The following is a 27599-nucleotide window of genomic DNA, read 5'->3' as shown; positions in this document are numbered from 1 at the left end:
TATGAATATGCAAAATTAGAACATATTGTAACTCTCTTCTAAAAAGTCAAGACTGTATCACAGTTGGCATTTGTCAGGTGATGAGACCATTTGACAAATCTTTGCAAAGGTCTGTGGTATACTTCTAAGCATCCCTTGTTTATGGTTTCTTCTGTACTTCTGTGGGGTTTGCCTTCTGGGTTTTCTTAATCTGTTCATCATTAAGAGCTTCGATGTGATTCACTGCTTGACTGAGCAAGAGTTGAAGACCTGCCATGCAAGTCCAGAGAATTTCTGGCCCTTTGCCCTCAGTTTGGTTGATCTAAGTTCTGTATCCAGTGCATGCTGTAGTTGGTCCAGAAGTGTTGATCCTGGGGTTTGGGTCAGGTCCTGAACTTCAGTTCTGTATGCGCTCTCCACTGATTTTCAGCTGTTGTCTGTGTGACTCTGCTCTCGGTATTCTGACACCAAAGGGGTGAGGCTTTTCCCAAACTTTGACTGCTTCTGACACTAACAACCATCGTTGTAATAGGCCCTACTGGTAAAGGGCTTGGGTGTCCTATTTCAGACTCCAATCCCACGTGTCAGATATTTTCACTCACATTTTTCCTTCTGACCAACCAGCCATGAATCAGAGGTTCCCACGACCCTCTCCTTGGGTTTGATAATTTACTAGTACAACTCACAGAACTCAGGTTAGTGCTTTATTTATCATTAGCAACTTACTGTAAGGGACACAACCAGGAATAGCCAGATGGGAGCAATACATGGGGCCAGGTATGAGGGAAGGGGTGTGGAGCTTGCCGGCCCTCTTTGTGACCTCGTTGTGTTCACCAGCTGGGAAGCTGTCCTGAACCCCATGGTAAGGGGTTTTTTTATGGGAGTTTCATTAGGTAGGCATGACTGATTAAATCCCTGGTCACTAGTGACTGAATTCAATCTCTAGTCCCTCTCCCCTCCCTGGAGGACAGAGGATGAGGCTGAAAGTTCCAGCCACCACCCTCTCAGAGTCACTGGGCTAGCCTACCAGAGACAACTCTTTATCACTTCAAGTGTCCAAAGGCTCTTGTGACAGGAACCAGGGGTGAAAGGATGAAGACTGAATATTCTGACAAAAGATGCTCCTGTCACCCGTGTCACTCAGGAAATGACAAGAGTTTTAGGAGCTCTGTGTCAAAGGATTGGGAAAAAGACCAAGTATATATTCCTTATGAAGTCACGGTACCCCAAATCAGTTCTTTCTGAGAGCTAACAAAATATCCTGGAAAAAAAAAAAAAAAACTATACGAAGCCCACCAGATTTGACAGCAGGTCACTAAACTGTGAGTGACAATAAAAAGCACCCTTAGTTCCTATATTTTATAGTAGATTTCAGCACCTGTCTTTAATTCCCAGGTTTGTCATCTACATAACCTAACACACGGAATAGGCGACTTAATTAAAAAGGATTTCTTCCTCCTTCATTTGCAAATTGGGGTTACTTATTCGACTCTTTCACAATTAGGATTGTTCTAGCTTTTGTTAGCCACATTAGAAAAAAAGGATTAAGCAAAGGTTGAAATGAGATTGTGAAGTAGTAACATACCTTCCTCCCTAAGAAAAGACAGTCTAGAAGATGCCCTTAGGATGGAATTCAATGGAGGTTCTGTTGCCAAGTCCATATTAGGAAGTTGTCTGTTTCCCTATGGAGGAGGGAAGGAATGGGATGATGATTTCTGTTTTCCTGGGAGCCATCATGTTCTATTACAGCACAAGGCCAGAGCCAAAGCCATTACCTGGTTGGTTGAGAAGGGGTGTCATCTAACGGCTCTTTGTTATCAGACCTTGAGAGACCCTGAATGCGGGCAGACACAAGAATAAATGCTCTTTCCTCAGTCACTTCGTCAAGACTCTACTGTTCTAATTGGCATAGAATTGTCATTTGCCTTCTTATACTCTCTTTAAGCTACAGAAACCATGTATGTGCTCTTCTGAAGAAAGAAATGTCGATGAATTTTGCAGTGAACTTTAAAAATTTAGTTCAACTACCAACTACCAGCTTTAAAGACAAACACTGCTATGATCCAAAGATTCCTTTAGACACTTAGGTGAATGTCTTTTTTCCCCTCTAGATTCTTCTTAAAACTGGGGGTACATGTGAAATGCTGAAATTCTGAGGGCCCAAGTGGCAAAATAAACCTGACACCATCTCAAGCAGAAAAAGGTTTAACTCTTAAGAGTGTTTCCTTAAAACCTGCATGGAAACTGTATACATTTTACATTTACATGCTTAAGATTTCTTGAAATCTGGGGCACCTGTGTGGCTCAGTCTGTTAAGTGGTTGCTTTTGGCTCAGGTCATGATCCCAGGGTCCTGGCATCCAGCCCCTGCATGGAGCTCCCTTTTCAGTGGGGAGTCTGCTTCTCCCTTTCCCTCTGCCCCCCATCCCCCACTCATGCTCTTTCTCATGCTCTCTGTCTCTCAAATAAATTAAAGCTTAAGAAAATAACAACAAGATCTCTTGAAATCCAAGATGTAGAACTGTAAAAATAATGGTTTGTTTGTGAATACAGGAGATATTTGTATTTTCTTGATAGATGATTAACTTTCCTGGTTATAGGATTGGAAACCACTGGGATACAATTTAATGCTCCAAAAGAAGGCTTTTTGAATAAGTCCCTAGTGACTTGGAAAGGTTAGGGCGCTCCTCATAAAGTCACTCATTTATTTCCTCCTCTTTGGTGGGAGTACACTCAGGGCTGTTAAGGGCTCATGACATATCATTCCCTCTCATCAGGAAATGGTTTAAGACCCAAGTGTCTATTATGATAAGATGCAGGATTTCCAAATCAAGCATAAAGCCACAGAATGGAACAGTAGGGCCAATTAGTTGTTTTTATATACCTTCCACTGTGGAATAAAAAGCTACACATTCAGACATGAATGGCATTGATATCTGTTAAAAGTATGTGATTGACCCCAAGTCCAGGAACACAAAATGTGAAATTGTATTTAAAAAACAAACAAACAGGGTACCTGGGTGGCTCAGTTGGTTAAGCATTTACACGTGTGCTTTCTGCTCAGGTTATGATCCCAGGGTCCCAGAGTCCTGGGATCGAAGCCCACATTGGGCTCCCTGCTCAACAGGGAATCTGCTTCTCCCTCTCTCTCTGCCTGTCACTCCCCTGCTTGTGCTCACTTTCTGTCAACCAAATAAATAAAATCTTAAAAAAAAAAAAAAAAAGTGAAAAGCAATACATTTGAGAACAGGGTAAATTAATTTTTTTAAATATCATCTTTTAGGGATCCCTGAGTGGCGCAGCGGTTTGGCGCCTGCCTTTGGCCCAGGGCGCGATCCTGGAGACCCGGGATCAAGTCCCACGTCGGGCTCCCTGTACATGGAGCCTGCTTCTCCCTCTGCCTGTGTCTCTGCCTCTCTCTCTCTCTCTCTCTGTGACTATCATAAATAAAAATTAAAAAAAAAATATATCATCTTTTATAGGGAAAGGCCATGAAATGTCCTTCAAAATTCACATCAACATGACATCAAAACCCAAGCCATAAGAAAACAAGCGATGTCCTCTTTTGAAATTAATGAAATGAATTCTTGTTGATAATAGTTTGAATATGCTTCCTAGAGGAATCCAGCACTCTGGATGGATAGATCAAGTGGGGCTGTAAAATCAATGTTTCATGAAAATTGGGATTGAATCTTAGCGGAGAGATGCTTATTTTCAACTCAGATACCACAAAGGATAGATTTTGCTACTGCAGCTACTTGTGAAATCACATTCGGCTCTAGATTATTCATTAATTTAATTAACAAACATTTTTAGCAAGCAAATTGTGCCAGGAACTGTGCCAGCAGCTAGAGATATCTTAACACTTTCCTTCCAAGAAAGGAAAATGGTTAATGTTCCACAAGGTAAATCTTCTATTTTAGGTTAAGTCTAATCCATTTTAGTAAGAAGTCTAATCATTTTAGTAATGCCCAGTCTTAATCCTTTGAAAAATTCCTTTTGAAATGATTTTTTAAACTGCTGTATGGATAGTGAATCGGATAGTGAATCGATTTTAGTGCCAAATGAAAAGTGTCAGATCAGATGCAAATAGATACTTTGTTATTAGAAACAATAGTGACAATAAAAAAGGATTGGATGTAATTAGTCCCTCTGGGGCAGGGTTTTTCCTTTTATTTTCTCTGTTCTTTGCTATAAATTTTAATAATAAGATTAGCCATCCAATGCCAGTAGTATAATCAGATTGTAGTATAAATACATATGCTATCTAAATTATGAAGTAGGGGAAATTTGCCTGGTCAAAAAAAAAAAAAAATGTTACTAGTTACAGAAGATTTAAAGACTTAAGAATGATTGAAAGCATAACTTAAGAATGATTGAAAGCATATGCATAGAGATTGAAATATGTTTCTTAAACTCTGCTTACTACCAATATGCCTGAGCTACCAAATTTTTATGCTCATTTTTCTAATCACATGAACAGTCTTAACTGTAACTGTTGTGACAATAGTAACACCATTTACTTTAAGAGAATACATTCCTAATTTTTCTCTTATTCTTGTGTGAATATTACTGTTTTTAATTAAAATTTTAAGAAACTTATCTTTATCCTAGCATAATGAAATAAAACACCCTAAGAGATTCCCTGTTATTCTACAATATGGTAAATATGATATACATCTAGAAATAACTAGTTTTAAGCCTTGGTAATTCTGTATCCTGACTAAAAGTAGTAAAAGCAATTACTTCTTTATTTGATTGAAATATGCATGTATCATATACCAAAGGCAGGACCCTTTTTCCTGTTTTTTTTTTCTTTTTAACATAAAGCAAATGAAAAATATAAAAGTATAGGGAGATGTTATCTGTTTTTCTTTGTTACCTAAAAGTAGTATTTGTTTCTGAGGTGTAGACATAACTGCTATTTTATTTGGTATGATTTATCTACCTACTTCAGCATAAGAGCTAATCTGATTTTTTTTTCCATTTCTAAGCATGATTCTTAGAAATGTGTTTGCATGAATAAATCAACCAAGCAGAACCATGTAATTCATTTATTGAGAGGCATGATAATGTGTTCCTGAATTATCTCATGCCCTGAGGCATAGGCATTAGGAAGAAAAAAGCTTATGTTTGTATTAGACACACACACAGTGTGTATTTGAGCTCATATAAACAATGATGAGGTCATAGCTTACAATGGGCTCTTAGGGCTCATTATCCTTGCAGGAGCTTTGTTCCCTGGTAGAGAGATGTGGAAGCCTAGGGAGTCATGAGATCCTGGTGTGTTATCGTTTCATTGTCAAGCTCTAGGGATTTGGTGCGGGAAGTTAGGAAGATATTTCTGAAATGAAGAAATACTGGTATTAAATAAGATAAGCAAATTTAAACACGCGAACACATTCACCATTTAATTATTCATCTTAGCACATGAGAAGGATTTAGAACTAAAATCCATGCGTGTCACAAAAGCCTAACTTTTAACTATAATACCTTTAATTATTTTCTAGTAATCCTCAACAGATTGACAAAGACAGTCCCCCTGTCTTGCTCTTTCACCTCCCACTTCTGACACAGTAGCTAACGCAAAGTGGAGTGCCAAAAACCAGGGACGGCAGCTGAGAGATTGAATAAGCTAAATCTGGATGGTCTTCTACATAATGAAAAGAGCGGATATTATCATGTCCCCGAAGAATATTATCTGAACTTATAAGCACTAGATACTCAGGCCAGGACTCCTAGAACAGACCCGTTTCTAGCCACTCAGTTATTTCTTTCTGTTTTCAACTGTGTAAGTTACTTTTTGGAGTTGTCTTCAGTTGATCCATGTTAGAGTCTCTCTGAAATGCAGGATCACATAGCAATGGAAACAACGGGTTTGGGAGCCAGGGTTAGATTAGCTGTTCTCAGTGTACCCAGGGACTAGCTTTCTTAACTAGCTGTGTAACTAGCCACATAGTCCTCAAGCTTTGTGCTTTGTTTTATCTAAGATAAAACCCCAGTTGTAGGATTGATGGGAAGATTTGGTGAGTTACTATGCATAAAGCACATGGTCTCTCTCATTCTATAAGGACTAAGTGTGGGACTGCTATTGCTTAGAGGAAAGAAGACGGGTAGGCGTTGGAGGCGAGGTCTGCGTGGGAGAAATGTGTATCATGTTCCTGCTGTGAACTAATAAGCATGACCCTGGGTAGCTAACACAGAACTTTTTTTCTTTTTAATTTTATTCATTTATGAGAGAGAGTGTGTGTGAGTGCACACTTGAGCATGGTGGGGGGGATGGGAGGGAAACAAAGAAGCAGACTCCCCACTGAGCGCTGACTCCCACACAGGGCTCCATCCCAGGACCTCGAGATCATGACCTGAGCTGAAGTCTGGACACTTCAACCTATTGAGCCACCCAGACACCCCAACACAGAATATTTTAATACTCACTATGCTCAATATGAAAAATACATTCTCTAAATGGCACAGAAGAGAAAATTGGAGCCTAGATAATTTGGGGACTCTCCTATTTGTTTTAAAATTGATGTTAACAGTAATAATTGGCAAGTGGGAATGCTGTTTTTGGTGATAGTAGAAGAAAAAAGGGGAGACCCAGATGTTAGTTATCAGAAGTTACTTCCCCATTCTCTAGTTCGAGATTGAGATTTAATGCAGGAATGCCAAGACCACTGGGAGCCTTTACATTCCAGTGTACACACTCATCCCTGACCATCATTTTGGGACAGAATGCCTTCGAGGAACATTCCTAGGTGTCTGGGCTGCAGATAAATAGGTAGATAGATTGATCGATTAGTAGATATGATGAAAGCAATCCTTATGTTTAATTGAAGTATTTTTGCTTACTTGAGCTCTTTAAAGAAAAAAATTCAATTTTCCTCAAAACAATGAAGCCTTTTCAAGGGAAAAAATGAAATAGAGCAACTAAGAAAGTATATGAAGCCAATCAAAGGCAGGGACAGGGGGATCCCTGGGTGGCGCAGCGGTTTGGCGCCTGCCTTTGGCCCAGGGCGCGATCCTCGAGACCCGGGATCGAGTCTCACGTCGGGCTCCCTGTGCATGGAGCCTGTTTCTCCCTCTGCCTGTGTCTCTGCCTCTCTCTCTCTCTCTCTCTCTCTCTCTCTCTCTGTGACTATCATAAATAAATAAAAATTAAAAAAAAAAAAACAAAGGCAGGGACATCATGAATAGATACAATTAATGGTCACCCTTTTCTGTCTCCAGTCTTGGAGGCATCATTGTAATAGTAAACTAGAGGGAGAATCCTGTAGGGCTCCATGTCGAATAATAAGCCAAGGATCAAGGGTATATGATTTTCTGACTGCATAATCCTACATACAAAATATCTGTCCCGTTCAATAATAGCCTGTGCCTTTAAACCAGTCATCCAGTTATAATCAATGTAGCTCATCAATTGTTCTCTTTTACTACTTTTCTTCTCTTAGGATTTAAAAGCTCATTCTCTGATTTGTAGATTCAACTAGATTTCAGAGTACAAATGAGAAGTATAATGATGTGCTACCAAAAGCTGTGTTTCCAGCTGTGATGTATACCTTTTTTGGAGTTATGGGGAAGCACATTTCTTGTAGGGTGAAAGAAATAGGGCAGATGAGCACAGGTTTATTTTCTCTTTATTGTGTTTATTTCCTTTCTTAAGTATAGGAATGTGACCTGTGGAAAGCATAAAGCAAGCAAGTCACCCTCTCTGAGTCAGGCACTGGGTACTGTGATTCCTGATAAAGAAAGACCAGATCTGGCCCTAAAGGGTCTCACAGTTGAACAAAGCAACAAAAACAAATAATTCAATAGATTGTGTGAAGTGCAATAGTGGGGATGTACGTAGTATTTCATGGGAGCACAAAGAAAGGATACCACTTGTACCTGGGATGTCAGGGAGGTGACCTCTAAGTTAACCAAAAGAAAAAGGGAGGGACATCCCACAAAATATTACAACTTTGATCCTATACCTCCAACATACCACCTCTAGAAATAAATTCCATAACTTCCAGCTGGCTTTCACGGTGTCCATGACCTAGTTGATGATAATCGGGTTTGCCCAAATGACCAAAATTCTTTTCCTGACATGAACTTTCATAGGATTTTGTTTGTTTGTTTGTTTGTTTGTTTGTTTTAATAACCAAGAAATATATATCTTTGGAAATCATTTTATAAAATCACATAGTAGGATACATATAGCAATAGAATCATTTAAGACAGAGGAGCTTTTGTTCTTTCTTATTGGGATGAATGTTTTCAAGTAAGACTGGAATAAAAATGAAGTAGAACCAATTAGAAAAAAGTAGAAGCACTTAAACTTAATTGTTGGTGAAAGAATTAGAATCTGATGGCGTAGAAAGAATTTAATTAAATTTCAAAGTAAAATAACTATAGTTCCACATTGGCCTTACTCCTGGGAAAGTATACTGTGTCTTAAAGCTTATCAGTTATTCCTTGGCCTACAAATCATTAGTGGTTATCTATTATTTTTCTCATTTTGATTATTATATTTTATATGCTTACTGACGATGGGATTATTTATACAGTATCACCATTGATATAACCATTAAGATTGTGCATATAGAAATGTAGTCTTGTATATGCCCCTATATATTTTGGTGGGAAAAGAGGAAGGATCTAACTTAAATATGACATCCCAAAACCATCTCTCTGTAACAGAATACCGCCATTTAAAAAGAAAATGTTGATTAAGGACGGTCATCATATATGTCAAATGTTAAATGCTCTCGTTGAAATGAAAAGTGGCCAATCAACTAAGTAATTACCCATTAAGACAGAGGTGAGAAAATTGCAAAAAGATGACTCACAGTCCTTTCACATTAGAGAATGAGTTAGGGGGACCTCTGACCCACCGCCCCGGGAATAAGCAATATTTTGCACAAACCTGAAAGTTGTTGTTTTTCTTTTTTTGTTTTTCATTTTTTTCCATAACAGCCTCGTCATGTGTTCAACATGCTAAAGAAGTATGTCCGTGCTGAACAGAAAGACAGGCAGCACACCCTAAAACATTTTGAACATGTACGCATGGTGGATCCAAAGAAAGCTGCTCAGATCCGGTCCCAGGTAAACACAGAATGTGGTCTTCATATGCAGCCTTGACAATCCAATAGGCTTGCTCTTTGAGTTAGATCTTTAGGTATTTCCAGAGTACCTGTGGGTACTTTACCTTTATAGCAAGAGTTGTTTAATATCTGGTAAATTCTAAAGGCTCTTCTTAGACCATCATGTGACTTGACATTTTCTGTGGCTTGACATTTTCTGATCTATGAAAATAACAAGAAATATAAAAATCTCAAGTGTTGACTGCCAGTTCTTAAGGAACCATTTCAAACTAATGACTAAAATGAAGACAACAGAAGTTATATTAGCCAAAACCTCTAAAATTGCTTCTATTAACTTGTGACAGGCAATCATAAACTCCACTGCTACCACAGTGCTAGGATATAATGTGAGCCTAAATGAAGCCCTGTAATAATATGTTTTATTTCCATTCCCAAAGGTTGACAAATGAGATCTACCCCTGGCCATCTGAAATTTTACATTTCTGTAAATAGAAGAATTTTAAATAACTAGATGGATGGATGAATAGAATGAAAGAAATAACCGGTCAAATTGAAATATGTTCCTATCTTTTGAAAAATTTGCACAGAAATAGATTTAGGGCATTAGGGGTTATTTAGGGACCCTAAATATTAGGAATCAGAGTTGGACAGAAATGCGCTTTTCACTTGGCTTTGTAATTATGGCTACAAGCATGTGATACAGTGGGAAATTTAAAGTAGCTCTAACCTTACAGAATAAAGGATGGAAGAACAAAAAAAATCATGATGACCTTTCAGGTCACAAGTTCCAGCAGCGTATTGTCAGTTTTATTTTGGAAGTTTGTATCTGTCTGTGGTGCTTGGTAAGGAAAACAACTTCTCCCTGCTCCAAAGATGCCTCACCTGGAGCTGTTGCCCTTTATTGCAGGTTATGACACATCTCCGTGTGATTTACGAGCGCATGAACCAGTCCCTCTCTCTGCTCTACAATGTGCCGGCAGTGGCTGAGGAGATTCAGGATGAAGTCGGTAAGTAAGGTCTTCTCTTGACGCCAAGCATTTAAATGTATTCTTCTCCTGTCGGAGAGAAAAATCAGCCACCTAAGTGTGTCTGCAGCAAGAACCACCAGTTTTCTGATCTGTGGGAGGAGAAACAGATTTCCTTCTTGGGCGGGGGGGTGGTGTGGAAATCATCATCACCTCATGAGTGGCATGGTATCCTCATTTCATAGGTGAAGGAGCTCAGGCTTAGAATTTAAGAAATGCACTTGCCTGTGGCACACATATCCTAAGGAGCAGAGCAAAAGCTCAAAACCATCTGTGTTCCAACTTCGAAGTTATTGTTGTATTCAGTAATGCATCTTTCTCTGGTGCCCCTCCCCTAATAGCCATGAGTGTTCTCTGAGCCATGTGGTTGTTTAAAGTCATGATATATTTGCCCCCCATCTTTCATTAAGCTTCTATTTTGAAATAATCATAGATTCATGGAAAAATAGTACAGAGAGGTCCAGTATGCACATCACCCCCCTTCCTCAAGAGTAACATCTTCCATAACTATGATAGTTCTCAAAACCAGGAAATGGACATTGTGTACCCACTCTTTTATGTCCCGACATTTCCTAATGCCATGTTTAATAGTTCAGATGAGTAAGTTCTCTCATTTTTGTTTTTCTTGGAAAGGGAGTAGAGTATCGCATAAAATAAGTCTCTACAAACCCCACCCTCCAATGCCCATATTTGTTTAATTTGACCTCTTAAAAGTACATGGGTGGCAGTTATGCTAGTGAATCTTTCAACATAAAAGAACTGAATGTATCCTCGAGATTTGGTACAGAAGCTGTCAAGAAATAAACAACCTGTCTTTCTCCGTAAGCAGGCTTGCCCTTTGTTAATTGAGTTGGAAATGGGTGCATGTTATCTGAATTGAGAACACCCAGGATGTTGTAGATGGGTACACCCTTCACAGGAATTCCTCCTTTGAAGTGTCTGAAACACTCCTTGGCTTGCTTTTTACGTTTCATGCCAGTGCTATTGTACTCGCTCTTTTCTAACCCAGCACTGCTCTATAAATGTTGCTTGTATTGCTATCAAATATTTGGCATGCATCAGACAATGAGGATCTGCTCATGATGTGTATTAACACACGGAATCAAGTACACTTCAAGCCACATGCTTGAAAAAAAAACTTCATAATAATGCTATCTAAACTTCTGTTCAGAAGGAATTCAGTGTTGAATGAGATCTCTCTTTTTTTTTTTTTAAGATTTTATTTATTTATTCATGAGAGACACAGGGAGAGAAAGAGACACAGGCAGAGGGAGAAGCAGACTCCCTGTGGGGAGCCTGATGTGGGACTCGATCCCAGGACCATGGGATCACGACCTGAGCCAAAGGCAGATGCTCAACTGCTGAGCTACCCAGGCATCCCCCTTGAGCAATATCTTAAGAGGATAGTCAGGAGAGTTTTTAGTCTATACCATGGATTAAAGAGAAGCTTTCCTGTTAATCTTCCACTCTATTACATTTCTGTAAGAAATGAATATTCTTGTTACATATATTTGGGGGCAGAAATTTGCAAAGAACTTTTAAAACACTATCTCAAGTAAGTATAAGAAAATTCCCCATTCAGGTATAGAAAGGACAAAAATCAAAGAAATCATCACTCTTAATGAACTGGAGCACAAGTCTCCTACATGAATGTATTTTTGCCTGATACCTGTCTTAACAAGCTTATTTTCACGTATGTCTTCAATTGAGATACTGTTAGTAATACCGAACTATAGAGAAATAAGCCATTGTGAAGGACTAGAAAGTTAATGACCAATATACCACTCTCACCCAGTAATTATGGTTGGCTCTTTATCACTAAATTATCAGAGCTTTTTATTCAGCAAAATACTACTGAAAACAGTGGCCACCAATGAGTCACACTTCCACAGAACAGATGGTGAATCAGATATCTTGTGTGTTGCAAAATGCCCAAGAATAGGACAATACAATGAACTTCAGATCTCAGTGACAGGGAGGATATTCAGATAAATTAGAGTCATGGAAATTTTTTCTTACAAAAAAAAGAAAACCTCAACTATGAAGTTGAATTGAGAACATGGTACTTTTTTTTTTTTAATTTTTGTCATTCTAAATGTACTGATACAAAATCCTGAAAGATAATCAATCTTTTGAAAAATCTTTCTTGCCTCCATTTTTAAATGGCCATTTCCTGTAGAAAGAGAAGTTTGCCTTAATGAACTTCCATTAAGTAGACCTATTTACCTACCATTCGAGCTCCCAAGTACTATACCTAATAACATTTTACAGTATTGTCCTATATAATTTCCATGACCCTCTGCTATTTGGTTATCTGTCCAATTCACATACTTTGACACTCATTTTATTAAATAATGTTGCCTACTTTCACTTTCTTTCCTATCAGAGTCTGAGACTATTTATTTGATTTGCTTCACCAGTAAGTGTGAATAACCAAAACTGCTCTATTAGTTTTGTGAAAGCTTGTGTTTTTTATTATTTTATAATAATTTTTTAGTTTGGTTTGAATTATTATGTGCAAGTTCCCAGGCACAGCCCATATATTACTTCATGTTTTCCGTTTAAGAAAAAGAGTAATTTGCATGCAAATTATGAAGTTTCCTTGCAAGAAAAGGCTTAAGGCATTGTTTGTAGAGGGGGAAAAAGTTCCCTTATTCATTTAAAATAGCTGTTTAGGACTTTGCTTTTTATTCAGCAAATGATAGAATCAATATATTCATGAAAATATACATCTTCAATGTCCATATGCTGTTTTAATTGTCTTTTAACCCTTGCAAAAGGCAGTATTCCTTCGTCTCTGCTCTTCAGCTCAGCCTTTCCTTTGTGAGATTGCTATTTCAAAATGATTAGGGTTTTATGTCCTTTGTAATCTTTCTTACATCTTTGCTAAAAGGATTCTTTTCTATCCTTTCTATCAGCACTGAGTTATTTATCAAAGTGCTTCATTTTGCAGCTACCTCAAGGCTAAAAATATTGGCGCTCCCAATTCGGAGATGGCTGTCTCACAGAAGGCTATAATGACCAATTTATGAGAAAAGCAGTAGGAAGGAAAGGGGAAGGAAGGAATCATTGTTTCGTACCCTGGGCTTTTTTTCTTTTAGTATTCAAAATTAATAAAAACACGCATTATTATAAACCAGATGTTGGAGGGATCTCTGGCTGAATAAATCCACAATGAATGGGGTAGGAGTGAAAAATGTGGCAGGAGATCAAGGAACTCGTGCTCATGACAGAATGCTTATAATTTATTATTACAATTTTACTATGGCCTCTTGATAGAACTCTTTGGGAAAAATTCAGCATGCTTATTTCAAAGACAGTGTTTCCATTCTCTGCCCCTCACAAACCTACTGATTTGGGGATTTGATGGATCCAAAGTACTTTAAGTTGAAAATAGAATATTTATAGCAGTTGCCAAACCAACAAAATGGAACATTGATTTCTACCGAGAATTTTAAGTATCCTTGTATGTAATTGTTAGTCAAGGAAGAGCAGCAAGGAGAAAATAAATTATAAGAGGAGGTGAGACAGCTATCAACTAATTGGACTCATGCTCTTCGTTTTTCATAAGGAATGCCTTTTAAATGTATATACATTTATTATTTTATAGATGATTCAGGTATTTGGAAATGAGAACATTTGGTTCATAAGTTACCAAAGATATACTCCTTCTTTAGTTTTACCAACAGTCTCCGAGCTCCTTTTCACATTTTCCCCAGCATAGGCACCTGAATTACAGGTACGGCCAACATTTGTTTGCCTACTTCTCAAGGTATTATCTTTGTCCCCCTCTCTTTTTTTTTAAGATTTTATTTATTTATTCATGAGAGAGACAGGCAGAGGGAGAAGCAGGCTCCTTGCAGGAAGTTCGGATGTGGGATTCAATCCCGGGACTCCAGGATCACCCCCTGTGCCAAAGGCAGATGCTCAACCACTGAGCCACCCAGGTGTCCCTCTTCATCCCCTTCTTGTCAAGACAGTTCCTTTTCCAGAATAGACCCACTTATTTCATTGATTTATTTATTTTTAAATTGAAGTAAACTGACATAAAACATTATAGTTTATGGTTTCAGGTGTACTGTATATGATTTCATATACAGTATCTGAATACATTGCAAAATGATCGCCATAATAAGTCTACTTAACAACTGTCCCCATACAGAGTTAAATTTTTTTCTTGTCATGAGAACTTTTAAGATCTGCTCACTTAGCAGCTTTTAAATATGCGGTAGAGTCACATTAATTACAGCAGCATGCTGTACATTACATCACCATGACTTATTTTCCAGCTGAAAGTGTGTACCTTTTGCCCCCCCATTATCCATTTTGCCCACCTCCCAGCCCTTGCTCCTGGCAACCACCAATTTGTTCTCCATATCTATGAGTATGGGTTTTTTTAGATTCTACACTTATATTTGTCCTTCTCTGATTGACTTACTTCACTTAGCGTAATGCCCTCATGGCCCATCCATGTTATCACAAATGGCAAGAATCCTTTCTTTTTTATGGCTAAATAATATGCCATTGTATGTATATGAATATGTGTGTGTGCGCATGTATGTACATTGCATCTTCTATATCCATTCACCCATTGGTGGACATTAGGTTATTTACATGTTTTGGTCATTATAAGTAGTGCTGCAATGAACACGGGGTGCATACATCTTTTCAAATTTGTGTTCCCATTTTCCTTGGATACATACCCAGAAGGGAAATTGTTGGATTATATGGTATTTCATTTTTAATCTTTGAGGAACCTCCATATTGTTTAACATGGAAGTTGCACCAGTTAACATTTCTGCCAACAGTGCACACAGGTTCCCTTTTCTCCACATCTTCACCAACACTTGTTATTTCTTGTCTTTTTGATAATAGCTTCGAAGAGTTGTGGTTCGAAACACTGTGGTGTGGTTTTTTGATGTACATTTCCCTGATAGTGATGTTGAGCATCTTTTCATTTGTCTTTTGGCCATTTGTATGTCTTCATTGGAAGAGTATCTGTTCAAATCCTCTGCCCATTTTTAAATTAGATTGTTTTTGTATTTTTTTTTTGTTTTTGCTTTTGAGTTGTATGAATTCTTTATATCTTTTGCATATTAACCTCTTTTTTTAAGATTTTATTTATTCATGAGAGACAGAGAGAGAGGCAGAGACATAGGCAGAGGGAGAAGCAGGTTCCCTGCGGAGAGCCTGTTGTGGAACTTGATCCCGGACCCTGAGATCACGACCTGAGCCAAAGGCAGATGCTCAACCACTGAGCCATCCAGATGCTCTGGTTATTAACCTCTTATTAGATATATGATTTGCAAATATTCTTCTCTCAGTAGGTTGCCTTATTTTGTTGATGATTTACTTTGTTGTGTAGAAGCTTTTTAGTTTCTTATCTTTGCTTTTGTTACTTTTGCTTTTAGAATCAGACCAACACTGATGTCAAGGAGCCTACTACCTGTGTTTTCTTCCAGGGGTTTTATGGTTTCAGATCTTACATTCAGGTCTTTAATCCATTTTTTAATTCATTTTCATATGTGGTATAAGATAGGGGTCTAGTTTCATTCCTTCACATGTAGCTGTTCAGTTTTCCCAGCACCATTTGTTGAAGAGATTGTCCTTTCCCACTTGTATATTTTTGATTCTTTGGTTAGAAATTAATCGACCATATGTATGTGGGGTTTTTTTCTGGGCTCTGTTCTGCTCCATTGATCTATATGTCTATTTGTATGCCAGTACCATGCTCTTTTGATTACTATAGCTTTATAATCTAGTTTGAAATCAGGGAGCATGATGCCTCCCACTTGTTCTTCTTTCTCAAGATGGCTTTGGCTATTTAGAGTTTTTTGCATAGAACCACTTATTTTTTAAATGAGAAAATGATAATACATTGTCAAGTGAACTTGCATACAAACAAACATTTTAATCTCCAAAATGGGAAAGTATATGACAGTAGCACCCCAGTTTCTTGATGCTTTGCCGTGTTGATGTATCTCTAGCCAGCAAAATAGAGCCCTGCCACACCAGTGAAGTCATAGCCCCCACTCAAATGGTCTGTAAACAGTCTTAGGAGGTTACAACCCTTAAGTGTTTATTTAACTTGTCCATAGTGGCTAGTTTCGTGCTTTGTATTTAGCTCTCTATACTTTTTTTTGGATGAGATATGTAAGCTGTCTTTTTCTTCCTTAGAAGTTTAGTTATTGAATCTAAAATTACAATGTATGTATCATCCAGATGATCTGTGGACATCTTTGCTAAAGTCCTTTTAGAAGTTGACATGTAACAGGTACCTGGGTGGCTTCAAAAGGGATTGCATTAGATCTGTAGATCAATGTGAGTAGTATTGCTATTGTAATTCTTTAATGAAGTTTAAAAAACACTGTAGCTACTTGAAAAGATATCCACTATGAAATGATTCCACTCTGACCCCGTTTGGGAGGGTTACTGTTTAGAAGTAGAAGGAAAATTAATTTAGCAAACTGGCACCTTTTACTCCAAATGTTGCTTTTCCTTAAATCATGATGACTGTGACACATCTGTGGTTTTTGTCTGTTCTCATGCCATTTCTCTTTTGCCACCCACTTGGTCGAGGGTGAAGCTTAAAGCAGTGCCTCCCACACCAAGTTCTGCTGATTCCTGTGATGATCCAGTACAGGTCTCAAGTTTTTTCTTAACTCACCAGTTCTTTATGTTTGGCCCTGTAATTTGAATTAAAACCCAAAAGGAAATCTTTAGTAGCTAAATCTTTAGTAACTCAGAACGATTGAGGAGTGAAGTCTGACCACAGTGGTGGCTGCTAGACTACTTCTTGGCATAGAATCCTACAGCAGATGTGTCCTGATTTTTTTTTTTTTTTTTTTTGGTAGAATCTTGGGAAAAACTAGAGATTTTAGACTGGAAGAGGAGCTGATTATTTTGTTTTTCACAAGCAGCTGCCTCCAAGGTTCATATTTTAAAAGAGGAGGGAAAAAATTGCAGTATACCTGCCACTCTAAATATAGAGATGCATTGAAATTGAGATTAATTTTGAAATATATTTCCACAAAGACTAACTGGGAATGAGATGAATGTGTTTGCATGTGCGATAGAGTATGGAAGGAATGTTAATATGCCTCTTGCTGTTTAACTCAGAAACAAATTTTGCAATGTATTCCCCGAGTAAGCCCCATTACTTTTTGTTAACTGTTCTCCTGTCATATATAATATGGGCTGCTTGAGAAAGTAGGTCGTAGACAGTAGGGTAGCGTACTTGATAAATAACAAGAGATCAATCCATTAACTTATTTCAGATTATGAGGCAGTTGTACAGAGGAATGTTGACTGGGTATGAATTAAAACACTGTTCAGAAAGAACTCTTTGGCCTTCAAGTCAGAAACACATGGTCAAAGGGCCAAGGCCAGGCTGTTACTTAATTTCAACTAGTGTTGACAGATTTATTAACCTAAGATAGTGGGTTTAAAGTAGCCTATTTAATGTGTTGGGTTTTTTATAAATATTGTTCATTTATTAAAACATGAGTTAAAGCTGACTATTTCTTTGAAAAAGTAAATGATGACTCCTTGTATTGACCTGTGCATTGCTCTGTCTTTGCTTTTGGTTTTGGTGGCACTAAGGGGAGCCTACCCATCTCTTGAGAGCAGATGTTTGGCTTCCTCTTTGACACTGAACTTGGTAAACCTGGTCCTAAGGCCATAGAGACCATAGATACTGTCGTCTTAGAGAAGGAAGAGGGGCAGTTGCAAGTCTCATGCCTTGGAGAAGCAATAGCCCGAGCCAGCTTGGCCTTGGCAAACTATTCATCTTCTTTTTCAGAGGCTGTAACAGTGAAGTGGTAGCTCTGAGGCTATAGAGATTTGTTCTGAAGCTTTGCCAAGTTATGAAGGAACTTCCTGGGATGTGAGCAGTGGAGGGCTGGAAACACAAGAGGGAACATATCCTATTAACATGATTACACTTATTAGCATTTCATACTGTTTTTATTTAGTAAGCTCTAGAAGCAACCAGATTTCACGTTCTGGGTTTGGGGTAGGGGTTGGTCGAAAGATTACTGTTCAGAATTCTAAATTAGTCACTCTTCTACCAAAACCCTACCTTCACTTTATTGATTATTAAGACTTGGAGGAATTAAAATGGATTTACTCTCAAATGATAGTCAACATATGTGGTAGAAGGGAAAGTTCCAGACATCCTCTTTTTGATATAACATACAGCATAAAAAAAGTATTGTGTATGTAACTGGATGTGAAAGCATTGATCATTCATAATGTGACCTTCCTGTATTATATTAAAACTGTTTTCTTTACCTAAGGAAGGACTGTGACCAAGTAACATATGCTTCTGTTTCTCTCTGTTTATGTTTCCAATGATACCAGAAAGCAGTTTTCTAAACTTTTCATATATGAAACTTTGTTATTCTAGTTAATAGTTACAATTTTTAAATTGTTACTGTTTTCTATTATCAAACAGATTTTATAAACAGATTTTATCATGTCAAAGGGAAGCTAACATTATCATTGCCACTGAGAGCTCACTAATAAACATCTTCATTCTCAGTGACCTCTCAAAGTGGTCTTAGAAGGTTTCAGAGGTATATCTATGGTGCTCACTTCAGCACATCTCCTTAAATTGAAACAATACAGAAAAGATTAACATGGTTCCTACTCAAGTATGAGATGCAAATTTATGAAGCATCCCCTATTTTTCCTTATTTCACTTATATCTAGAGGATGACTTAGAGGCATCTAGAGTAATAAATTCACAGAGACTGAAAGTAGAATAGTAATTGTCAGGTCCTGGGGGAAGGAAGGAATGAGGAGTTCGGGTTTAATGGTGCAGAGTTTCAGTTCGGGAAGATAAAAAAAAGCTCTGGAAAAAGACAGTAGTGATGATTTCACAACACTGTGAATTCATTTAATGTCAATGAGCCATACACTTAAAAATGGTTAAAATAGTAAGCTTTATGTTTATGTATACTTTATCACGATAGAAGATAGGTCCATATGCACATCATTTGCTATCGTGAATAGCAAGGGGATCTAAGAATTAACCAGGGATGTTGGAACTTAATGAGTATTTATTAAACACCTACCATATTCCAGATTCTGTTCTTAGATGTATTGAAGGTGTGGGGCACAATCTTTCCTACTTAGAATCTGCCTGGGGAGACTTTAAGTAAATCGAGTTGGGAAGGAGGCTGCCCTCATTAAGCTGAGGGATGTTGATTGCCATGTCTCTTGGTATTAGGTAGTGACATCTGACAGCCATTCCTTTTCTTGCACCATCACTCACTGAAGATTATCGAGAAGGGAGCTTGGCGTTTTCAGCTGGCTCAGCTACATCATTTCCTAGGCTCAGAACAACTGGGATATGCCTCATCACATGTCTTGTCAGTAAAACTGAAGACTGGCTCCACTCTAATGTCCCATATCCACTGGTATTTGTTCTGTGTCCCTGCTGATGCCAAGCTAAATGAAACTGGGCTCGGGGAGCTATTTATTCAGGTTCCACAACTGTGTTTTTAATGATTTTATTTACTTATTTGACAGAGAGAGAGAGAGCACAAGCTGGGGGGAACAGCGGGCAGAGGAAGAGAGAAAAGCAGCCCCCCCCAACCCCTGAGCAGGGAGCCTACCTCAGGGCTCGATCCCAGGACCCTGGGATCATAACCTGAGCTGAAGGCAAATGCATAACTGACTGAGCCACACCCAAGCACCCCTTCCACAACTTTTCTTTGAAAATGTACCCCCTTTAGCAGATACAACTCAGTAGATGTGCTTCCGAAGCTCAAAGACTCAACACCGTTGAAGACCTGAGTCAATATTGAGGTGTTTATAAAAGACATAAACAGCTGCGTTGTTCATTTTGCAGGATTTTTTATCACATTTGTATTCTCTATTTGCTTAGAAATCATACACCAACACATGAAAAATGGCAACTGCCATGCCTTCTCGTATATGATTGCCATTAGATTGTTTTCTGTGCAGGACAAGCACAGATTTCTCTGAAAGCATAAGGTAATAATCCTTAGCCAGAGCCTAATCGTTTGTGAGGGATCCGACATAAAGGTTTTAGCTCTGTGAGTGTTAGCTGCTAAAGCCCTTCAAATCATACACATCATTAGGCTGTCTCCTAAACCAGGGCATGGATCATTCTCACGACATTGTGAGCACAGTTCATTGGTTGCCACTCAGATGTCTTTAGAAAAAGGAATAGAAGAGGAAAGAAAAAGATTTTATGGGTATTTTTGTACGTTTATCTTCTGTACTTGGTTGTCTTCTTTTTGATGACTGATTTACTTTTTGCTTTCTTTTCTTAAGACTCACTTGGTCCTCAAAATAACCATGGACAGCCAAAGCGGATACTAACTCCTGTTCTGCATGAGCCTGACTTTCCAGTAAAGCTGATATTATGCCTACAGTCCTAGACACATTTATTTATCCTGTTCCATCTGTCTGCAGCACCCACACCCAATCATGGCCTATTGAGATCCTATTGCGCTTTCAAAACCCCAACTCTCATGTCATCTCCCTTTGAAATCACAAAGCATCCACCCTCTGGTCATCTATTTTACATATTACACGTGTCTATTATTGCTTTGATGTGTACATATCAACTAACAGCCACATCCTGAGTATAAGCTTTTTGAAGGTATGAATCAAATTTTATGCATCTGTGTCTCCTCAAGGAGATTTTTAAGTATAAGTAATTACAAATGCCTGTCTTCAAGGAATTGTTTGATTAAAAGCAGTCCTTGGACCAGCAGTATCTGCATCCCCGCAGTCTTGGTAGAAATGCACATTTTCTGGTCCCACCCCTGATCTTTTGAACCAGCAACACCAGGATGGGGATCAGTGATCTCTTTTTTAGCAAGCTATCCAAGTGACTCTGACACACACTAAATTTGAGAACTACTGGTTTAGAGTATATTTAACTTAACGAGCAGTGAATAAACAGTAAGGATCTATTCTCACACCCCACTGAGCCAGTCATATTACCTATATAGTTACATCCTAAATCCACATGATAAAAACTAGGTGCCACAAAAAAATATTTAAGATGAAAACATAAATGAATTATTCTATTTGATTAATTCGTGGAATACAACAGCTCCAATTCACAGGAACAGAAACATAATTGCTAAGCAGTCACATGGTATATATATCCCTGCAGATACACTGACTGGCACCCTAGTGGAGAGAGGTATCACTGCTTAAAACTTTGACACCCCTTACTGCTGTTTATACATTTTTTAAAAATGGATTTTATTTATTTATTTAGAGAGTGAGTGTGAATGGTGGGGAGAGGGAGAGGGAGAGAGAGAATCTCAAGCAGACTCCACACTGAGTACAGAGCCTGGCATGCGCTTTGTCTCACAACTCTGGGATCATGACTTGAGCCGAAACCAAGAGTCAGACACCCAACCAAACTGAGCCACCCAAGCGCCCCTGTTTATATTTTTTTGCTAAGTGTTACTACCTTTAAAATAACTATATAGAAAGGAGCAATGATAGACGACTCAATTTCGCCTTGTCGGACACCTCTAATTTATACTTCTCTCTTTTGGGAGTTCAATGCCCCTAAAGTTACGAGGAGATTGCAATATGTGATGTTGGCGGGAAGTGCAAACATTCCAAGAAACTTAGGAGGAAAGGGTCTAAGCCACCAATCTAAATAATTAGTGACTGTTGTTAGGTCATCTCTGTTTTCTTCTGGATTTTATATAAAATCAGTGATCACTATAGAGCTCTTAGTTTCCCTGTAATTCAAGTAAAAGAAAGGAAATACTTCTAATACAGTTTTGCTTTCCTCTCTTTCAATTTATTGAGGTAATTGATGTCAGTCAAAATGAATTCTAGAAGTACTTAGCAATTTTTTTTTAATACTGGGAACATGGGGAACCCTGGGTGGCTCAGTGGTTTAGCACCCCCTTTAGCCCAGGGCGTGATCCTGGAGACCTGAGATTGAGTCCTGCATCGGGCTCCCTGCTTGTGTAGCCTGCTTCTCCCTCTGCCTGTGTCTCTGACTCTCTCTCTCTCTCTCTCTCTGTCTCTCATGGATGAATAAAATCTTAAAAAAAAAAAAAATAAATACTGGGAACAGACACTTGGAACAAACCAACCAAATTTGAATGTTTTGAAGATATAACAATGAAAGGAACAGCCCCTCAATTTTCTAAGAATCAAACTGAACAGTTTCCAAACTCTTTTTGGCAATGCCAGTTACCATGAGGGAAAGAGAAAAAAAAGCTGTTTCAAGAAATATCTAAATTTTGTTTAGATATGAGAGAAATTAAGGCAAGACTGTGAATTTACTAAAACACAGTTATCAAAAAAGGGGAGGGTTTCCTAACCAGCCTCTCTGTTGATTATCATGGAGTCTGTGTGTAAGTCAGATGTTCTATGACAATGTAAGAGAGACTTTGCTTTCTAGATCTCTTTGATGGTATGGACCTGCATCCACCCTGCTGTCTAGACCTCTTCAAAGGAACAGAAAAGTGGAGCCAAATCTTTCCATTTTCAGACTACGGATTCTGGGTGATTTAGTGGCTTGATCAAAATTAGAGTCTGTGAATGTGCTGTAAAAACAGCCAAGGCCCAGGAGGTTCAGTAGGTCTGGCCAGATCCCTTCGGAAATCAAAGAATGTCTTCACATACTTGGGTGTAAACAAATATGATGCTTTAAAAAAAAATAAATAGGCACATTAGAACAGAATTGGGAGCCCTCTGGGAGATTGGGTCTGAGTGTTCTGGTTTTATATAAGGCCTTGATCATCTGGGCTTTACGTCCTTGGAATGACCCACTAATAGAGCAGGCTAACGTGATGAGCTGAATGACCCATGGCTCATAACTTGAGCCTTTCCTCATTGTTTTGCATGATTGCTGCAGCTTTGTGCCATCAGCTAGTAAACAGAAAAGAGTATCTGGCATTTGCTGATGTCCTCAGTCCGGTTGCTGTAAGCCTCTAAAGGGCATACACACTCCCCATGGAAGCTGTTACTCTGAAAATTATAGGTTTTTAATGTGTTCCTGGGGCCAATCAAAGCTCAATTATATGGAGGAAGTCTTGTTAAAAATTCACATTCCTGGGCCCCTACCTCTGACCTATAGAAAGCTGCATTTTCCTTACCTCCCCAGAGGATTCTTTTTTTTTTTTTTTAAGATTTTATTTATTTATTCATGAGAGACAGAGAGAGAGAGAGAGGCAGAGACACAGGCAGAGGGAGAAGCAGGCTCCATGCAGGGAGCCTGACATGGGACTCGATCCCAGGTCTCCAGGATCACACCCTGGGCTGAAGGCGGCGCTAGACCACTGAGCCACCCGGGCTGCCCTCCCCAGGGGATTCTTAAATATTCAGAAGTCTTGCTTATATGAAATAGCAGAAATCTAAGGATTCTTACAGCCTCGGATTACAATTTATATTAGTCTTGAACATGGAGGAATTGCCATTGTTGTCATTGAAAATGAATATATCCCAGTAAATAGGCCATGTGGATTTCTAATGCTGTGACTCTATAAAATGTGAACGTGAAGCATTAGTAACCTTGAAGTTCGGATTCACTGAGGATTTGTTTAGGTGTGACAGGGCTGATGGTCTTATTTATCCAAGACTTCTTATTAGCTATGAAAAAGGACCGGCATAAACTGCTTATTAATGTTGATTAACCATATCTAAAAGGAGTAAATAATAAAAGCAATAGAGCAGGCTTCGGTGAGAAAATGTCATCTTTTATAACATGTTCCACCACTTACTTCTTTTTGTGCTCCTTCAGAAATTGTGAATCCGCTGCTCTACCAAAACCTTTCCTTCCCACTGTAGATTCTTCATTTGCTATCACTGATACTGACATTCTACTTAAAGAAATTATCCGTTTAGGCTCCCTTCAAATTCAAAGTGATATTTTTTTAATAAGGAGTGAAAGGGAAAATTGACAAAATACGCTCGGAGTTGTCAGCATTGGAAATGACAAATGGTAAAAGCTTAATCGTGAAGGATCATCAGAGAGCTTAATGTTAGCTCAGATTGTCAGAGAGCTTAATGTGTCTCTCTCTGGGAATTGACAAAAAAATCAGCAAGAAAAGGCGTGCTGAGAACCACCTCCAGGTGCCAAACCTGAGAGGTGACTCACTCTGTTAAGCAGTGGTATACATATTCTGCAGGTTACACAGGAAAGCAAATTGTATTCCTTTGTTTCTTTTTTTTGTTTGTTTGAGATTTTATTTATTTATTCATCAGAGACAGAGAGGCAGAAACATAGGCAGGGGGAGAAGCATGCTCCTTGGGGAGCCTGATGCAGGACTCGATCCCAGGACCCTGAGATCACGCCCTGAGCCGAAGGCAAACGCTCAACCACTGAGCTCCCCAGGTGCCCCTGTATTCCTTTGTTTCTTAAAGTATCTTGTGTGGTGCCTTGGCCTAGAAATCACAAAGCATCTCCTCATTTCCCCCAAAGCGAAGGGATCACATGACTACAAATGTCCCAGACACATAGGGAAATTGTCATTTGTCATTTGGCCTTTTTCCCCCACCTGCAGTGAAGAAAGGTAACAGAGGGGGAGCATTTGAGAACTTTCTTGGCAAAATGGCCGTAAAAATTTTTTTAAAATTGAAAAGCCCCAAAGGTCAAATGTACTTTCAAACCCTGAACTGAGTCATATCTGAAATAAATCACTTCCATGTCATCTCTGTGAAAGGTGTGTAGTGCAAGAAATTCACCTGGTGAGCCCTTGATAATTTATACTTCCTGCTCTCATCTTTAGCTTTCTTTCTTAAAAACCACAAAAAAGAAAAAGAAAGAAGCAAAAATGCCTTAGAGAAAGTTGTTTTGACCTTTGCTTTTTCGCTTATCTGGCTATGATGAGATGAGTGTCTTAGTGAGTTCAGGATGCCGTAACAAAACTCCACAGACCAGGTAGCTTAAAGCAGAAATGGGTTTGGATTTTTTTTTTTCATAGTTCTGGAAACTGGCAATCCAAGATCAGGTCTTAACTAGTTTAGTGTCTCCTGAAATCTCTCTCCTTGGCTTGTGGATAACTGTTTTTTTGCTGTGTCCCCACGTGGCCTTTTCACCCACAGAGCAGGAGAGAGCTTTCATGTCTCTTCCTCTTAACAAAGTTCACCAATCCTATTAGAGCAGGGCCCCACCCTCAGGACCTCTTTTAACTTTAATTACTTTCTCAATGGCCCTGTCTCCAAATATAGTCACATTAGAGGTTATGGCTTCAACATAGGATTTGGGGGAAAACATGGTCCGTCCTGTACACTTGACTAAATTGTACTTTTGGATATATCCAGTGTACCCTTGCCTCTTCAGCATTCCTCAACCATCATCATCTTAGTTCACATGGGTTCTTTATCTTAAGAAAGTCAGGGGAGACCATGCAAGGTATTTTTCCTGCTTCTGTACCTTAAATCATTGGAACTAGGTTCCCTTTGACAGCCTACAGTCTGCCGTTATGAACTTCAAATATAAGATCTTTTTGATGTGTAAGAAGCAAACACTTGACATGGAAAGATTCAGTGAGTTTTTAACATTTGTTTTTCACTAATTTATCTACATACTCTTAAGTTGGTCTCTGAGTGACCTAAAGCCAAGCATTGCCAGTGTGAAAGCAAAAGAAAGGACAGGCCAGGTAATGTAAGTATGTAGCATGATATAGTCCATACCTGGGTATTGGAAGCCCTATTTTCCTCCTATTTTTTTCAACAGGAAAGGCACTGGGGACTGGCCTGTAGTCTAGTGCTCTCTTGGGCCAAAGAGTCACAGATAACCTAGAAGTTGCTGTTAAACACGCTACTTTATAAAATATTCTATTCTAATCATCTATATGTCATACAAGAATGAAGAAAAACTTTTAGGACAGAACCTTTTTTTTTTCCAAGATCCAGCTGGTCGAATGTGAATTTTATTTTTATTTTCTTAAAGATTTTTATTTATTCATGAGAGACAGAGAGAGAGAGAGGCAGAGACAGGGGCAGAGGGAGAAGCAGGCTCCAAGCAGGAAGCCCGATGTGGGACTTGATCCCGGGTCTCCAGGATCATGCCCTGGGCTGAAGGCCGTGCTAAACCGCTGAGCCACCAGGCTGCCCCTCAAATGTGAATTTTAAATGCAAACTGATCAGCTCAGTGCTGTAGATGGACTCCACCTGCCCCAACTCCTTTCAGTTCAGTTGCCGAATGGAGGTATGGTGACAGATTCTGTTGTGGCGTTTGAGATGGTGGTGTTTTCATCACCCTGGACTTAGTAAAACCTGAAACCTGCCAGGCATTTGCCACACATTATGTGGCCAGGGACAGCTCAGCTTCTGGCTGCTTAGAGAGGATGTGGCATGACCTTTGTGTTTATAAAGTATTTGAAACTGAAGCCCTTCTACTTCCTTGTTGAGCTTAAGAGTTGACACCAGTGTCCAAAGTTCCTTTGGCCTTATCTGGGTCAGGCATGCAGCCATCGATGGCCAAGAAAGGGATGTGGGTGATACGCTCTGTAGTTGGGAAGAGTCGCTGAAATGAGGGAGGCATCTAGTCTCCCCTGAAACACTTATGGTATTCAGGGGGAAACATCTCTGCACTAATGAGTTTAGAATAGTAGATGATAGAGCTCCTGATTCTTCTCCTCGGTCTACCCATCCCTGCCTGGAGTCAAGGGCTCAGGAAGAAACCACATTCTAGTCCAATGTGATTACTACAGCCAGAAATGCTTATCTTATTTACAGACGGTTAATACTCACGTATGTGGGTGGTGTTTGCGTCTCCTAGGATTGCCATGACTAACTACTACAACTGGGTGGCCTAAAACAACAGAAACTTACTCTCTCGTGATTCTAGAGGCCAGAAATCCAAAATCAAACTGTCTACAAGGTCATGCTCCCTCTGAAGGCTCTAGGGTAGAACCTCTTCCATTCCTTTAGCTTGCTTCTGGTGCTGCTGACAATCCTGGACATTCTTTGGCTCACGGATACTCCCGTGTCTGCTTCTGCCTTCACCTAGTATTCTCCCCTTTGTCTCTGTCTTGGTGTGTCTTCGAAACGATCAAGAGTCACCTGAATTCCATATTGGATTAAGGGCCTGTCTTATTCCAGTACGATCTCCTCTTTATCTGAATGTACCTGCAAAGACCCTCTATCCACATCAGGTCATTTTCATAGGTACTGAGGATGAGGACGTCAATCTGACTTTTAGGGGAACATATTTCAACCCATACCAAGCAATTTTATTTTTTCTTTCCTTGAATATTATGAATCCAAAGAAAATTTCTTTCTAAAACACTATCAAATTTAAGTCAAAGGGCCACGTGTCTTGAATTCTATGACCTCTTCATTAAAAAGATAATTTCCATTTATAATTGGTTCAAATTATGAAAATGCTTTGCATTTGCTTGAGGCTGATTAATGGATAAATTTGTAAACCATGGTTGTTTTAATTAGCCAGGGTTAATTAATGTTTACTCTACTTGGAAGATGAAAAGACATGTATAAATTCACCATAATGTGAATCATTTTTTAATTTGTTGTTGAAGCTTAAAATA

The 27599-nt window shown here is 38.9% G+C and overlaps 1 protein-coding gene and 1 non-coding gene across 8 annotated transcripts in view; both read left to right on the top strand.

Annotated features, from left to right (window-relative positions):
• Positions 1-27599, top strand: part of APP (amyloid beta precursor protein) — a 262507-nt gene that overhangs the window by 190413 nt on the left and 44495 nt on the right. For all 7 annotated transcript variants that reach the window (XM_077878896.1, XM_077878895.1, XM_077878894.1 and 4 more), the window contains 2 exons: positions 8934-9062; positions 9969-10068. In XM_077878896.1, coding sequence (XP_077735022.1) covers positions 8934-9062; positions 9969-10068 — 229 coding nt within the window. The remainder of the gene's footprint in view (positions 1-8933; positions 9063-9968; positions 10069-27599) is intronic.
• Positions 18674-18777, top strand: LOC144302117 (U6 spliceosomal RNA). Its single transcript, XR_013368994.1, has one exon. It is a non-coding gene; the product is annotated as a U6 spliceosomal RNA (small nuclear RNA).

The sequence above is a fragment of the Canis aureus genome, chromosome 30, assembly GCF_053574225.1.
Source record: "Canis aureus isolate CA01 chromosome 30, VMU_Caureus_v.1.0, whole genome shotgun sequence".
NCBI lineage: Eukaryota > Metazoa > Chordata > Mammalia > Carnivora > Canidae > Canis > Canis aureus.
The sequence above is the reverse complement of the archived record's forward strand: the minus strand, read 5'-3'. Positions and strand labels throughout refer to the sequence as shown.